General features: G+C 42.2%; 1 protein-coding gene across 1 annotated transcript in view; it reads left to right on the forward strand.

Annotated features, from left to right (window-relative positions):
• Positions 1–16,944, forward strand: part of HOOK3 (hook microtubule tethering protein 3) — a 79,958-nt gene that overhangs the window by 54,095 nt on the left and 8,919 nt on the right. Inside the window, exons 13-17 of the mRNA XM_052661314.1 lie at positions 706–793; positions 5,629–5,698; positions 7,646–7,786; positions 12,486–12,573; positions 16,721–16,755. Coding sequence (XP_052517274.1) covers positions 706–793; positions 5,629–5,698; positions 7,646–7,786; positions 12,486–12,573; positions 16,721–16,755 — 422 coding nt within the window. The remainder of the gene's footprint in view (positions 1–705; positions 794–5,628; positions 5,699–7,645; positions 7,787–12,485; positions 12,574–16,720; positions 16,756–16,944) is intronic.

Below are 16,944 nucleotides of genomic sequence, written 5' to 3' on the forward strand. Positions count from 1 at the left end.
TGAATCAGCTATAGGTATATGCATGTCCCCTCCCTCTTGAACCTCTCTCCCGCCTCCCGCCCTTCTAGGTTGTCACAGAGCATTGGATTTGAGCTCCCTGCACCTGTTGATTTTTATATTAAAGAAGATTTATATTGGTGTTTCAGAAATAGATCTAAAATAAAAGATTGAGAGACTGTTCACTCTAATTTATTTTCTATATATTTAACTTTTATACCACTGTTGCTTCTTTTCCATCATCTTACTTGTGATTTGCTATAAATTTATGTAGCTTTTCTGTTTCCTATATGTTTAATACAGAGGACACAATTCTTTTTGTTGTTGTTCAGCACATTTTGAAGCTTTTTTAAAAAATATTTTTACTTTGTCATAATTCATGAATTGTTTCTTTGTTGTGTGATTTTTATGTTTCATGAAAAGGATTTTATTTACATAATAAGATGCTCATTGTTAAGAATGGAGTAGATAGTTTTGTTTCTTACAATTAACTAGATAAAATACTGCCTCGCCCATAGAATATATTCAGTATGGTTAAACTGGAAAAAATCTAATCTTTTCCTTCTGTGATTGTTCTGTAAAAGATTAAAAGCTATAACATGTTCATGTTCCACACTGTTTATCATTCTGTCAGGTAAGGCAGAGACCACTGATGAGTAAATTCATGAAGGTTGAAGCTGACTTCCCTTGTTCTTAATGTCCCTCCAGAGGTTGAGATCGGAAAGGGATTCTCTGAAGGAAACCATTGAAGAGCTTCGCTGTGTTCAGGCTCAGGAAGGACAGCTCACAACTCAAGGTAACTAATGTTTCAGAAGCCCAAGCAAGACTGTTTGTTTCGGTAATATCAGGAAAAATGTTAGGATTCATTTTAAGATGATTGCACCAGAAAAACAAGAACTTCAAGTTGGAGAAGAGGCCATGAGATTGATACAAATTTTGAACTGTTACCCAGATTTTATGGAAAATGGACGATAGTTATGAGACCAAATTTATTTACCTACTTTTTAATTTTAATTATATTCAAATGTTTATATATAACATATATATATATGCCACTTAGTTGTGTCCAACTCTGCAGCCCTGTGGACTGTAGCCCGCCAGGCTTCTCCGTCCATGAAATTTTCCAGGCAAGAATATTGGAGTAGGTTGCCATATTCCCAACTCAGGGATTGAACCCTCATCTCTTGTGTCTCCTGCGTTGGCAAGCAGTTTTTTTTTTTACTGCTAGTGCCACCTGGGAATGCATTCAAATGTTTGGATTTTATTAAATCATTTGTTAAATCATTTGTGTTAATAGTAAACCTGAGAAGTTTCTAGTGACCTCCTTAAAAGTATATCAGACTTTCTAAATCAGTGATCTTTCTTTCAGCTGAGATGTGAGGTGGGTAGCAGTTCACTAACACCCGCTACTTGGGCGCTTAACGTCCAAAGTAGAAACCTTTTCCTCCTCACAGGAAAGGAGCTGCACTTTGCTGAGAGTTTGCCTTCCGGCTCTTGGGAAGCACGTGAGCCTGGCTGAGGACTCGCACGCCTGACCATCTGTTCACTCCCACTCACGTTTCCAGCCCCTGGCCTTCCTGTTACCAGACACTAGACTCTCTCTTTTCCTCTGATTACAGCCTCCTTTTCCCTGCGCCCTCTTTCTGCCAAAGCTGCTCGTCAGCTCCATCCTCCTTCAGCCCCCTCTGTGATCTCTAATGGCCATACTGATCGCCTGCTTTCCCAGCTCACCCAGCCTGCATGCCTGCATTTCAGTATCCTCTTGACCTATTTCTGAACCAGCTTGTCAAACCCTAGCTCAGTTTTTTGTTTTTGTTTTTAAAATTTTGTTTCTCTGTTTGTTTATTTTCTTGCTGTGCTGGGTCTCTGTTGCTGCGTGTGGGCTTTTATCTAGTTGCGTGAGCGGGGACTGCTCTTTGTTAGCGTGCTCTAGCTGCTCATTGCCGTGGCTTCTCTTGGTGGAGAGCATGGGCTCTCTGCATGTGGGCTTCGGTAGTGGGGGTTCATGGGCTTAGCTGCTCCGCAGTGTGTGGAATCTTCCTGGACCAGGGCTCGACCCCGTGTGCCCTGCACTGGCAGGTGGATTCTTAACCACTGGACCCACCAGGGAAGTCCTGTGGTTTACTTTATACACAGTAGCTTGCATCTGCCAATCCTGAGCTCCTGATTTATCCCCCCACCCAGCCACTTTCCCCTTTGGTAACCATAAGTTTGTTTTCTGTGTCAGTGAGTCTGTCTCCATTTTGTAAATAAGTCATGGTAAACACTCCTAGCAATCTCGGAATAGAAGGAAACTTCTGCAGCCTAGTAAAGGTCATCTGTGAACATCCTACAACTGACCTCATACTTAGTGATGGAAGACAAAGTGCTTTTCCCCTAAGACCAGGAACAAGGCAAGGCTGTTCAGTCTAGCCACCAGTGTTCAACCTGGAGTTTCTCGCCAGTGCAGTCACGGAAGAAAAAGAAGAAAGAAATGAAGGGCATTCAGATTGGAAAGGAGATCTGACCCCTGAGTTCAGCAAGGTCTCAATGTCCAAGATCAGTGTATAAATACATTTCTGTGTACTATTAGTAAATAATCTGAAAATGAAATTACAGTAGTTATCTTAAGGAATAAACTGCAAACAAGTTTAGCAAAGAAATGCAAGACTTCTGCACTGAAAACTATGAATCATTACTAAGATAAATATATAAATAAATGTAAAGACATTCCACATTCAGTTGTGGAGAGAGACTGCAGTTCTCTTCATATTGGTCTAAAGATTCAATACAATCCCAATCAGATTCTCAGCAGACTTTTTTGTAGCAATTGACAAGGTGATTCTACTGATACAATTTATATGAAAAAAGAAAGGGTCCACTATAACCAAAAAAAAAATCTTAAAAAATAAAAAGTTGGAGAGCTTACATATCCTGATTTCAAGAGTTACTTTAGGGACTTCCCTAGTGGTCCAGTGGTTAAGATTTCACCTTCCAACACAGGCTGTGCAGATTGAATCCCTGGTCAGGGAGCTCAGATCCCTCATGCCTCAGGGCCAAAAAATGCAAACGTAAAAAACAAAAGCAATAATGTAATAAATTCCATAAAGACTTTAAAAATGGTCCATGTCAAAAAAACAGAAAAAAAGAGTTACTGTAAAACTGCTATAATTGAACAAGGTGAAACTCGCATAGGATAGACATAGAGATCAGTGTAGTATATACCACATTAATAGAATGAAGGAAAAAAACCACATCATCATCATCTCAATTGATGCAGAAGAGGCAACTGACAAAGTCCAAAACCCTTTCTTTAAAAAAATAATGTAGACTAGAAAGGAAACTTCTGCAGCATGAGAAAGGTCGTACGAAAAACCCACAGCTAATAGCATACTCGGTGATGAAGAACTAGAAGCTTTTCTTCTAAGATCAGAAATAAGACAGTGATGCCTGCTACCACCACTTCTATACTTTTGTTCAACATGCTACAGGAAGTTCTAGCCAGAGCAATTGGACAAAGGAAAAAAAATCTAAATTGGGAAGGAAGAACCAAAAATATTTCTGTTTGCAGATGACATGCTCTTATATGTTGAAACCCTTTAAAAACTACACACAGGAAAAAAAGCTGTGAGAACTAATAAAATGAATTCAGCAAATTTACGGGATATAAAATCAAACCACAAAAATGAGTTACATTTCTATACACTAGCAGTGAACAATATGGAAAGTAAATTAAGAAAACAATTTGATTTATAATAGGATTAAAAAGAATAAAATACTTGGGAATAAATCTAACCAGGAAGACACTTGTACCCTGAAAAGTACAAAACACTGCTGAAAAAAATCAAAATCTAAACGGGAAGATATCCATGTTCATTTGAGACTTAATATTGTTAAGATGACATCACCGAAACAATCTACAGATTTCAGTGCAATTCTTATCAAAATGCTGATAGCACTTTTTGCAGAAATAGAAAAACCCAGCCTAAAGTTTACATAGACTTTCAAGGGATCCTGAAAAGCCAAAACAATCTTGAAAAAGAAAAAATTTAGCTTGAGGACTTACACTTCCTGATTTTAAAACTTAGTAAAATGTTAGAGTAATCCAAATAGCATGTATAGGTGAAAGGACAGATGTATAGACCAATGGAGTAGACTATAAAAAGCCTGGAAATAAACCTTCCCATGGACAGACAGTTGATTTTCAAGAGGAGCATCAAGACAACTTAGTGCGGGAAAGGAAAGTCTTTCAAGCAGATAGTGCTGGGAAAGCTGGATGTCCACATCCAGAAGAAGGAAGGTGTCCACCCTTATACCATATACGAAAAAGAAGTCAAAATGGAACCCTAAATGTAAGGACTACAACTGTAAAACTTTAAGAAGAAAATCATCATGCTGTTGGATTCAGCAGGGATTCCTTGGAATTGATACCAAAAGCACAGGCAGCAAAAGGAGTCACAGGTACACTGGACTTCATCAAAATTAAAATCTTCTCTGTGTCAAACAACACTGTCAGTAGAGTGAAAAGGTGGTGTGCAAGATGGGAGGGGATATTTGCAGATCCTTTATCTGACAAGTGATTGATGTCCAGAGAGTATAATGGACTTCTGCAACTTAGCAGCAAACAAGCAAAGGACTTAAGGACATGTTTCTCCAAAGAAGATATCCAGATGGCCAGTATTTAAAGGACTTCTACAACTTAGCAGCAAACAAGCAAAGGACTTAAGGACACGTTTCTCCGAACAAGATATCCAGATGGCCAGTATTTGTATATGAAACAGTGCTCAACATCGTTAGTCATTAGAGAAATGCAGATCAAACCCACAGTGAGGTCCCACTTCATACCCATTAGGATGGCTGTCATCAAAAAAGAAGGAAAAGGGAGACAACAAGTGTTGATGAGGATGTGGAGAGATCAGAGGCCTCTTGCATTGCTGGTGGGAATGTAAGATGGGTCAGCCACTGTGGAAGAGTTTGGTGGTTCTTTATAATAAAAAGTTAAAGTTACCATATGATCTAAAAATTCTGTTCCTAAGTGTATACCCGAAAGAATCAAAGCAAGGACTCAACTAGATCCTGGTATGCCAGTGTTCACAGCAGCATTACTCACAGTAGCCAAAAGGCAGGAACAACCCACGTGTCCGTCAACAGATAAATGAATAAAGAAAATGCGATATGTATGTATAATGGAATATTATTGGGCCATATAAAGAGATGAAATTCTGATTAATGCTGCAATGTAGATGAATATTGAAAGCAGCATGTTAGGTGAAGTGAGCCAGGCACCAAAGGACAGATGCTGATATGAGGTATCTAGAATGGCCAGACATTGGAATTAGAGTTACAAGGGGCTAAAGGAGAAAGCACTGGGGAGTAGTTACTGCTTAATGGTTACAGATTTTGTGTATTGAGTGATGGAAGCATTTGGAAATAGACAGTAGTGATGGTTCCACAAAATGGTGCCTTGGTGTCAGCACAGGACTTTGCGTTACTCAACTGTACACTTAAAAATGTTAAAATGATAATGATGATGATGGAAGGCAACTGTGACATAGTTTTTGTACTTTAATGCTCAAAGTAGGGTTCATATAGGGACTAAAGGAGGTAGTTGTGGTCTATCTTGACCTTAAGTCAATGCTTGTGTGTTTATAGGGTTGATGCCTCTGGGAAGTCAGGAATCTTCAGACAGTCTTGCAGCAGAGATCGTCACACCGGAAATCAGGTAAGGAGATGGTGAAGTCCAGTCGCACTTCACAGTACTGTTGTAGAAACCTTACTCCCCTGTGATACGGAGGACCAGTTCCTTACTCTTTATCACTAATGCTTTTAACCTGAACTCGAGGTTCTGTGTCCTTGATTTCAGCACCTTAGAGACCTTCTCAGCTGGCCATACAGAAGCTTGGTTTCTCTCTTGGGGAGGACAGGGTCTCACACATACACAGCAGACAAACACATCTCTGCTTGGGTATCCTCAGCAGACATTTAGCTGTGAAACCACTTGGCCCAAAGACAAAGGTTATGCTTAGCCTTCAGCCTGCAAAATACTTAGTCGCTGAGATTTATTACCTAAGTGCAAGGAATGGTCTGGGGAAGACAGAAGCAGAGACAGGAGGAAACATCGCCCTGTCTCTATTGCTCTTCCCTCAGTAGTTCCTTACATTTGTATTTTAAATATTCCGTTTATTTTAGTGTATGCCTGGCTTTATGTATAAGAATGAGTGATTGGAAAGCATCAGCTGTCCAGCAAAAGGTTAATGATTAATCCTAAATATTGCTTTTACCTTATTTGGGCTAATTTGCCCCCTTTTTAAGTTGACACCAGCCCTGATTCTTGATAGCATCCTTGGAGGCATTAGCTAAAATAACAGTTCTGTAAAAGTTTTATAAACTGTGAAAGTTGCCATAAGCATTCAAACATTTGTTGAATAAAGGAAGACAGTACTTATTATTGTTAGCATTTGTTTAAGTACAGAAGGTGTGTAATGCAACACCAATTTTGGAAGCATCTTGGATACCTTTTACTTTTTTGCCATCTGATATGATACTTTATTATTGGACCAATAAAATTTGTTTCACAAATAAATACTTATTTTTATGAATATTTATAAATAAATGCATGCTGCATGCTAAGTCGCTTCAGTCGTGTCCGATTCTGCAACCCTATGGACTGTGGCCCACCAGTCTGACCATGGGATTCTCTAGGCAAGGATACTGCAGGGGGTTGCCATTTCCTTCTCCAGGGGGTCTTCCCAACCCAGGGGTGAAACCTGCATCTCTTGTGTCTTCCTGCATTGGCAGGCAGGCTCTTTACCACTGGCGCCACGTGGGAAGCCCCTGTAAATAAACGGTTATGTCCAAAAAACAAATTTTAAGGAAGTTTGTAGGTAATGAAGTTGGATTTTTAAACTGAGAGAAAAGAACAATGATGAAAATTCAACAAAATGGCTTTTATTGGGTATGACTCAGTACAAATTAAAATATGCTCTGTGTCTACAAGAGCTACCAAGGTGAAACAGTGCAAGGGGTGAAACTTCTCAACACATTAATAGACCAGTATTGACATAGGTCAGTATTCTTGACACATAGTGAGATTTTCTTTTCCAGTTTGCAAAAATCTATTAAAAGTGATAATTTTCACTAATGTTAAGGGTGTGGAAAAGTTAGAAGCCTCATAAACTAAAAATAAAAGAGATACAATTTTTTAATTGAGATATAATTGACATATAACTTTGTAGTATTTTTAGGTATAAAACATAATGATTTGACATGTGAATGAAGAATACGTATATGTTGTGAAATGATCACCAGAGTAAGTTCAGTTAGTATCCATCGCCACACAGAACTACAAAAAAATTTTTTTTTCTTGCAGTTATACAGCTTTTCTTTTAAGCAGTTTGGCAGAATGTGTAAATGTTTAAATTAGAAAATAGGATTTTGAAACCTCATTCATTACACATCATGATATTTGGAGATTGTTTATCTTCAGACCATCAATTCTATTATAAAAAGAAAGAGCTTGAGACCTGAGATGTGCTGTCTCAGCCAGTTAGGAGCTGAATTTCTTGCAGGTTCTTTTTTTTTTTTTCATTTCTGTTGTATGTATGAAATCTGTAACGGTGCCTCGCTGGATTTTGATAACCATGTTAATCAGTTTTTCTTCCGCTCTTAGGGAGAAGCTCATTCGTCTTCAGCATGAGAATAAGATGTTGAAAATCAACCAGGAGGGTTCCGACAACGAGAAGATCGCCTTGCTGCAGAGCCTTCTGGATGACGCCAACCTCCGCAAGAATGAGCTGGAGACGGAGAACAGGTGAGGGCACGGCGGCCACTCCACTCACTGTAATCTGATCCCTTCAAACACAGATCCGAGCTGTAGGCGCAAGTGAGAGCGTTCTCCTCCATTGCATTTCATGAGTCCTTTTTCCTACTTACGGGCAGATTTGCCCAAAAAGGCTGTGTCTCTGTGATAGAAGCCCCATCTCCAGTTCTTCAGGCAAAATGATACCAAAGTCCTGCCATTCCCCCTTCCTAATCACTAATTAAAACTAGAAGCTTAAACAGCCTGGCAGTGCAGGAGACATGGGTTCGATCCCTGGTCCAGGAAGCCCCCATGTGCTGAGGATCAGTGAAGCCCGTGCTCTAGAGCCCGGGGGCCGTGGCTCCTGAGCCCGTGCTCTAGAGCCCAGGGGACGTGACTCCTGAGCCCATGGTCTGGAGCCCGGGCGACACGGCCCCTGAGCCCCTGCTCTAGGGCCCGGGGACACGGCTACTGAAGCCCGAACGCCCCAGAGCAGCAGAGAAGGTTGGCAGTGAGAAGCCCGAGCACCACAACTGGAGAGTAGCCCGCACTCGCCACAGCTAGAGAAAGCCCCCATGCAGCAACGAAGAGCCAGTGCAGCCGAAAGCAAAATTAATTCATTAAAGATAAATAAAATCTTTAAAAAAACTTAGAGGATAAAATAATGTCACCATTCATTGACAGCCTTTGGAGACACTTTTACTTTGTCGTCATGATCAGATTAATAAGTTTGCCTTGTTTAGACACGCTGATGTTTCAAAGAATCAGTTGGTGTAAGGAAGATAGTGGGAACCCTCATAATGAATTGATAGAGCTTTCTTTTTTTAATCTGTTAATCCTTGCTACTCTAGTTGGAAATCATCCATCTTATGAATAATTCAATTACTTTGAGAATTTAGAATCTGCAAATCTAATAAGCACATCACTTTCCTGCTTGTAAGTTTTCAGAGTATTGCAGTAGGCAGTCATTCCAACTACTTTTAAAAGCAGTTCTTACTCTGGCAAGGATTACTTTTATATTTTGTTGTGACAGTCTTCTGATTCTTCTCCTTTGTGGAAACGTTTCTTACATCCCAAACATATGGTGTCTTTTCTTTCTCTTAGAGCTGTGATATTCTGTCATTTTTTTGAGGGATTTGACATTTTTATAAATAGTTTCACAGTTTATGTGATATTACAGATTCTTTGCTTATTATGCCTGATAGATTTGGCATTTTCCAGGTATGAGTCAGTCTGGAGAGTCAAAATTGTTATGACAGCTTTACATCCTCCACCTTTCTTCCTGTGACTTTAATTTTTAAACCTGCTGAGGGAGAACCAGCAAACAGTGTGCACAATAGGGTGATTTATTAGAGCGTAATTGAATATAAACAGAAGGAGACATTTGCACATCAGCTCTCCGGAGCATAGATAATGAGTACTTTATTAAAAAAAATACTTAGAAAAAGTGGGAAAAGAGAAGGGAGAGGAATAAGAACAGTGGAAAATAGGTGGCAATCATGCAGAGCCCAGGTGAGAGCACCTGGTATTACCCCTCCATCCTCGGCCTCCACTGTATCTTAGCGTCTTAGTCAGGAGAGCCTACTCCTGACACTAATTTCTTGTCAGGGAATCAACACCTGCTACATCTATAACACTCTGCCGTGTCTTTCACAGGCCTTCCTACAGCTTTTGCCCTTTTCTCCTTAAAAACAGAACACCTAGTTGTCATTCGTACTGTAGCACTTGTACGTCCAGATGACTGGTTACCTCCCAAGTGCCTGTTATTTACGGCTGTGTTGGTTTATCAGATTGCAACACCAATAACTTACCTGTAGGTCATAGCCATCTGTGGGTTTTTATGACCTGCCACAGTGATAATAATAATAGCAGCTAGCATTTATTAAGCCACTGTTTGTTCCAAACACTGTGCTGAGTGTTTTAAACATGTGGTCTTACTTACTAAAGTTTTGCAGATGGAGGAATTTGGACTGAGACCCAGGCTACCTGACTGCAAAGCCTCTAGTCAGCCAGTTTATCTTCTGCCCTATTTGTAAAACGTTTTCTTTCACATCCTCCCCCTCACTGGATGCTTTTCCTCTTAGGTGGATTATCATGTGTTGTCTTGCTGAGTTTAATAAGTACTTACATTACCTGGTCTCCACCTTAACCTGCTAGTAGTTGACAGCCCTGAACTAGAACCGCACAAGCAGAGTTTCAGTCCCGCTGAGTCTTACAGCTCTGTGACCGTAAATCCAATTTGCTCCCGCCATACCTCACCTTAGAAGGAGAGCTCAGCCTCCAAAGTCCTTTCCAGATGGGTTTTTCCAGTAAGCTGGCATTTGTTAAAATCCGTGATACCTCCTGACCTTCCTGCTGACCTCTGACTGTTAGGAGAGGCACAGAGGATCCGGAGTAGAGCCACATCAGAACCTCTCACCCGCGAGGTCGGCATTATAATCCTCACTTCTTTTGCGGTGAACTGTCTCATGTGTATTCACATACATGTTATAGCTTCGTACATGTGTGTGCATGCTTGATCCGTACTTTAACCAGTATTTTAGACTATGTGTTACGACATTTACAGTGGCCTCCACTGGTAGTAATATTTGTTGACTAAATAAATTTCAAAAATCGCTAGGATGGGAAGTTGAAATAGTCTCAGAGTTCGATATATTTTCCGTATTGCTTCCTGAGAAGATTAAAGAAAGTTACAGTCAGTAATGTACTTATGTCCCTCTGTTCCCTTATTGAATATGAATTTTCGGATAATTCTTTCACTGAATGTAAAAGCAGATTCCTTTGTGTGAAAAATATCAGTTATAACTATGGGTTTCTTATATCTTTACTGTGATTCTCACTAAATTATAGCACCTGGAGGTTTATAATAAGAATTTCTTGTTGAGTGTAAAAAGTTTCATGCTGAAATTCTTGGCCGTTTGGATTCTAAATAGTCATTGCCCTGTTTCGTCCTTAATTGGGGGGCGTCTGTCTTTTCCTAAAGTGTTTATTACTAGACCCGCCAGCCCCGTGGGAGCCTCCTGGACTTCTCCTCCTCCCCTTTTTACCGTGTTCATTGCTGATCACCTCCCCCTCCTCAATTCTTCTCGGTTTCAGGAGTAGCCCTGGCTCGTTCCTTCTGAGTCCCTGGTTCCTCTCCAGGGTGAGCCGTCCCTTCCGCCCTCTGCTTGGTGATCTGCCGGGGGCCTTCCTGGTCTCTCGTGCGCCGGGCTGCACTTTCTGCGGCCACTGTCGTTCATGCTCACGGCTCCAGTCGTCGCCAGACGGCCCTCGGGTCTGTAGGGTCCACTGCGCCCTCCTGCTGGGCGCCAGTTGCACGGGTCCAGCCCTTGTAACAGGCATTTCCCGTCGCTCCATTTTCAACAAATAGCGAGCAGGTTTCTTTGTGCTGCGGCTCAGCCTGTTCCTCCTGTGTTCCCTTTCGCGGTAAATGGCTCTTGGTCGCTGAGAGTAAAATCCTCGCTTGTTTTTTGCTCCTTCTGTTCATTTGTTTTCTGTGCGTCTCCTCCTCTGACCCCGTGTGTTTCAGGGAAGCGTGGTCATCACTGCGGTGGCCTCCGCCCAGGCTTCCTGCTTTCCTGCTGCTCTCCACCTTCCAAAATGATCTCTTCGACTTGCACAGCACTGTGGTCTTTCTGAGATACTGTCGGCTCCCTCAGCATCACCCGAGACCCACTAGTCCCCCGACCCTTGCAGCCTAATGAGCTATAGAGAATTTGTGGAGACAGCGCTCCAGAGTCAGCATTTTTAGAGGCTGGCTGGGCTATTCCCTTGCAACCAAATTTTAGGCCCAATTATAGGAAATGGCAGCCCACTCCAATATTCTTGCTTGGGAAATCCCATGGACAGAGGAGCCTGGCGGGCTACAGTCCATGGGATAGCAAAGAGTCGGACACAGCTGAGCGACTGAGCATAGGATAAATGAAAACACACTTGAATTTCACACAGGGTGGCCCAGCCTCTCCTCTGGTTTCCTCTGCAGCCTTCCTTCCCCTCGTAACGTCGTCATAACGTAGAATTCAGCCATATCATTCCTGAACTCATCGTGCCTGCTCCCTTTCCGTGTGCTGGGGACGTGCTGAAGTCTTGGTCTCGGATCCCCTTTCCACTATTCACCACACAAGCATTTTATTTCTTGTTCTGGTCTCGGCTCAGGTGAGGCCTGACTCCTCCACGCTATTAGGTGTGGTCCTCGCTTCTTTGAGCAGTTCCCACTCCTCTCTGTACATCTGTCTGCCGTGTTGAAGTATTTATCTCGTATATTATTTGTTTACAGCTTGCCTCCCCAGGTGCAGTTTTTTTGTTTTTGTTTTTTGGCTGCACCCAGAGACTTGCCCGACCTTAGTGCCCTGACCAGGGACTGAACCCGGGTCCCTGGGAGTGAAAGTGCTGAATCCTAACCCCTGGACTGCCAGGGACATCCCACGAGGGTCTTTTAGCACTATACTGAGCACTCATTTGAATAAATGCATATTGAAGTGACTTTCAAACGAATATATGTGCACAGGTATACCAGCTCAACACAATGCGTCTGTCAAAAACACTGCATTGGATGTCATCGTCAAAATTTCAAGCTACACAAAAAATAATGAGAAAAGTGAATTGCTCCGACTGTAATGTGAGACTTTGTTTTGCTCATTATATGAAAACCTAAGGGGAAAGGTATAAGTTCAGTCAGAACTTGGAAAATTAATGTACGTTTGATTTCTAGGCTGGTGAATCAAAGACTCCTAGAAGTACAGTCACAAGTGGAAGAACTGCAGAAGTCTTTACAAGATCAAGGCTCAAAGGCAGAAGATGTAAGTCTTACTTATACAGTGATGCTCCAATAGTTTCATAATGTTTAGAAAAGCTGTGACTTTTTTTTTATGGTCTCTATCAATGTAATTGTGATGATATTGGTTATAGAAAAGAAACTGTTTTCCTTTTACTAACATTGCTTATAAAAAGACGAGACAGTGCTTTTTGTCTCAGATTCACCCTGCTGGGAATTAGAAGTTCATTTGTAGTTTTTAGCTAAGGAATTGGGCTTTTGTGTTCCACGAATGCTCAACTCAGTTTTCAGAGTATTGATTTTCCTTCTGGTCAAAAAAAAAAAAGTGCTGACACAATCTTAGCATGTTTAAGTAGCACTGTTTGATGTAAATTTGGTTTTACGAAAATAATGCCCTTCGTAGAATCCTACCCTCTCCAGGTTTATGAGTCCCTCTTTCTGCCCCTGCCCTTGGCCACACACACGCTCAGATAGAAGCTCACTGACCTTTTTTCCCTTTGCCCGTCTGTCACACCCCTGCCTGCCCGCCTAGGATACAGCACGAATGTAGAGGCAGAAACAGCTCCTCCTCCACCTCCTCCTGCTCCCCGGCCATCAGGGTCTGATGAAGGAGTGCAGCAGTCATGTTTTGCAAATCCTGTACATTTAATGAGCTGTGTACAATAGAGCTACACTTGCAGAGTGCTCAAAACTAACGTGAAGAGGGGATGAAAACTGAATGTTCATGACCAATCTTTGCTTCCGTCAGTTGGTGATTTTTCCCCATTGCCAGCGTAATCTGCTGGCTTTTGAGTATAAACCTGTTTGGTTGTTCTCGTTGTTGGAGTCACTCTAGGTACTGTAGACCCATCCAGTTCCACCCAGCCTTCGTAACGTAAGAGCGTGTGAAGACAAAACAGTATTGCTCAAGGCCTAAGAGTGCGAGATCCGAAAGCTCATCTGCGACCTGATCTCTTGGGTTCCTTAATCACCGTCTGGGTTACGCTGGCCACGTGCCCTCTGAGGTCACAGGTTGCAGCTTATCCTCTAATGTGTTGTCCTTCTTAGCTCCCCACGTGGATTCCCAGTTGCCCAGATTCTCACCAGCATTTAAACTACCTCATTCCCTTATTAAAATGGAACTAGTTTACTTTTTACACATGCCTTTATCCAGAAGGCTGAGTGCCAAGCGGAGCCGCCGTTCGGGTGTGAGAATATTAGTAAACCTCGCCAAGAGGGTCTTAGAGGCGAGCCGAAGTGATGTTTCTTAGTTCAGCACCACTAGGTCCCTTAAACTGAGGTAAATGTAGTCTTGGTTTTGGTCTCGGAAACTTTGAGGAGACTTCCTGTTGATCTGCACAGAGGAGAAGAATGTGTGGGTCATCGGAAGCAAACATGGTAAAACATCAGTATCTGCTCAGCCTCAGAGCAATCACCGCTATACTTGTTTCTCTAATATTAAAACATACAGAAAGAGACAAAAAATAATTTTACATGGCCTGATTAAATACCGCTGTGGGAATGAACTCTAATTAAATATGCTGCGTGTCACTACTTCAAGAGACGATATTTCAGAAATGAGTTGCCAACCCTAAAAGTACTGTTAGCATAAATTAGTTTATTTGACTGTTGAGGTGCTAATGAGACGTTTTGCTGTAAATTTCTGAAATTCCTCTCAGAGCTCTGTACTCTATAAAGATTCAGATAGAAGCTTTCCTCACCCTGAGGATAGGCTGGCTGCTCACAACGTGGAGGAAGATGTGGTCCCCGCCGTGCGGTTCTTCCCCAGCAGATGTTTCATGGATTTGCCTCTGTCTCTCACTCAGCCTACAGTGTTGCCTCAACAAACGTGCAATACACAGAACCACCTGCCGAATGAGATGGGTCCTCTCTGAAGACCAACACAATTTCTCCCCATTTCTGTTATCAAAAGCACAGGCATGTGACCTTAAGGCAGAGTAGCATGGTTTGCACATTTTTATTATTATTTTTATGTCATTTATTTTTAGCGTGGAAGCAGAAAAGCATTGGTTCTATCCAGGCATATGGATAATTTGAGCTAGCCACAGTGTATAAAACTCCAGAGAACAAGACAGGATGAGATCATAGAAGAAAGAAAAATGTACATTTTTTGAACAAAATGCGTGTCTTTTACTTCTGTTCATGAATTACTAAGTCGTTCCTCCTGTTGGCTGCTGTGTATGCTTCATACTAATGTGTCCTCTCTGTCTCTTGGCATGGTCTCTGCTCAAGGCTATTGTAAGTATGGCTTCCTATTCATTTCTATATATTGAGCAGTGTTTTGATTTATGCATTATCTGCCATCATAGTTGACGATGTTGAAGTTTTAAATTACGGGGCTTCTATGCAAAATGAAGATAACCAATATTACCTATAGGCTTATGTCCTTCACAGTTAAGATACTTGAAGGGTATCAAAAACCTAACAAGTCAGACTGAAAGGAACTTGGCTCCTTTCTCTCCCCACTGCGCTCCCACCCCAGTGTCATAACTAGTTTGTCTTTATAAAGTGTTCTGATGCGAGCTTGCTGCCACGGTCTGGCCCCCTCCCGCCACGCTATGAGAGTACCAGTCTTCAGCTGGGGAGGCTTGCTGCCCAGGACGCAGGGGCATGAAGGCCGTACATAGACGCTGGGGTCTACAGGCCTGGGCTCTAGTGCAGGCTTGGCCTCTGGAAACGCCCGGGCGTCCCCCGAGCTTCACCTTCCTCAGCCCTGAGAGGGGTTGGTGGCACCCACTGTGGCGAGGTTAACACAAGTCAATGCCCGCGACAAGCTTCAGTGCCTTGCCCGGCCTGGTAACCGCTCATTAAATCATCATCTTACTTCCTGCATACTGTCTCAGAATAAACATTGACAATGAATTTTGCTTAGAGCCTAATCAAAACATAAATGCAAAATGAAAACTAAGAAGTTTTTTAAAAATGCCTTCATTTCACCCTTGGCACTGGATAAAGGGACAGCAGTAATCAAAAGCCAGCGGGATTGTCGGCATTCTCTCCGCCTGGGGGACACAGTGGTGGAGAACGCTGTGGCCCATTCACCTGGCTGCAGTTGACACACTCAGCAGAGCAGGGCATCTGAATATTCCAGGGCTGGCTCAGAATGGGCTGGAGTAAGCGATTACAGCAGTCATTATTGAGTCGGGGCTGAAACTGGAAGGGCCCGGTGTGAGGGGTGTGTCCCCCCATGGGCTCTGCACTAATTGGACAGTCTGTTTTCTAAGTCCGTATTATTTGAATTCGGCCGAATTAATTATGTAACCATGTATCTCAACATATGCTTCATAAAATTCATTCATAATGTGTACCCCGCTAGTGCTGGGTTTGATCATGAAACCTGGCGGTCCTGTATGGAATGCCATTATTCGTTGCTTATTTTGCGTACGTTCTGATCTCCTGCATCTCAGGAGACTTTTTTTTTTAATACCCAGTCAAAGCTGCATTCCCCAGCATGTGAAATGCTGTGGCTAACTTTTCTTTCATTTTCCCATTCTGTCATATAAGTTACTTGCAGCCTGTGCATATCAGAAATCTCTGATTAAGTCACTGTTTGCATAAGTTGATCCCATGACTCACGGAAAACAAATAGTAGATAAAAAGTATCTTGTGTGTGTGTTTGTCACTCAGTTGTGTCTGACTTCGTGACCCTGGACTGTAGCCTACCAGGATCCTCTGTCCGTGGGATTTTCCCAGGCGAGAATACTGGAGTGCATTGCTGTTTACAGGAGATCTTCCCGACCCAGGGATCAAACCTGTGTCTCCTGCTTTGCAGGCAGATTCTGTACGGTCTGAGCCACCAGGGAATCCCAAAAAGTCTTAGGGAAAGTCTGTTGCTATTATGAGACTTTACCTGCCTATTGTGTCCAGGAATATTGGGTCTGTACCTGAAGGACTTTTTTATTCATTTCCCTGGCTATAAATAGAGAATTCAGATATGCAGTTTTGGGTTTTTTATACTGATTGCTATCATTTATGAGCTGTTGTCTCCCTTATCAGAGAGAAACAAACTTGGGTACATCATGTATTTTCAGACTTTGACCAGAGAACTTACTGAGGGCTTGCTCAGAGTTACTTGCTACCCTGAACAAGTACTCGTCATTAAAAAAAAAAAAGTAATTAATGTATTCGTTAAAATGCCAAGTAATAAACTATTTTCTGTTTTCCATTTTCAGTCAGTCCTTCTAAAGAAGAAGCTTGAAGAGCATCTGTGAGTATAAAAGCTGTTGCGGCCCATTGTCGGGTTGTCCAGAGAAGCAGAAGTGTTTTCTGTTGGTGGTTACAGAGCATCTAGGCGGGGGCCTGGGTGGCCCTCAAGGTAGAGACGATCATGAGACACGTTAATAGAGACTGGTTTTCACGGAAGACAGTTTTTCCACGAACAGGGGAGATGGCTTCG

Source organism: Budorcas taxicolor, chromosome 24, assembly GCF_023091745.1.
Source record: "Budorcas taxicolor isolate Tak-1 chromosome 24, Takin1.1, whole genome shotgun sequence".
Classification (NCBI taxonomy): domain Eukaryota; kingdom Metazoa; phylum Chordata; class Mammalia; order Artiodactyla; family Bovidae; genus Budorcas; species Budorcas taxicolor.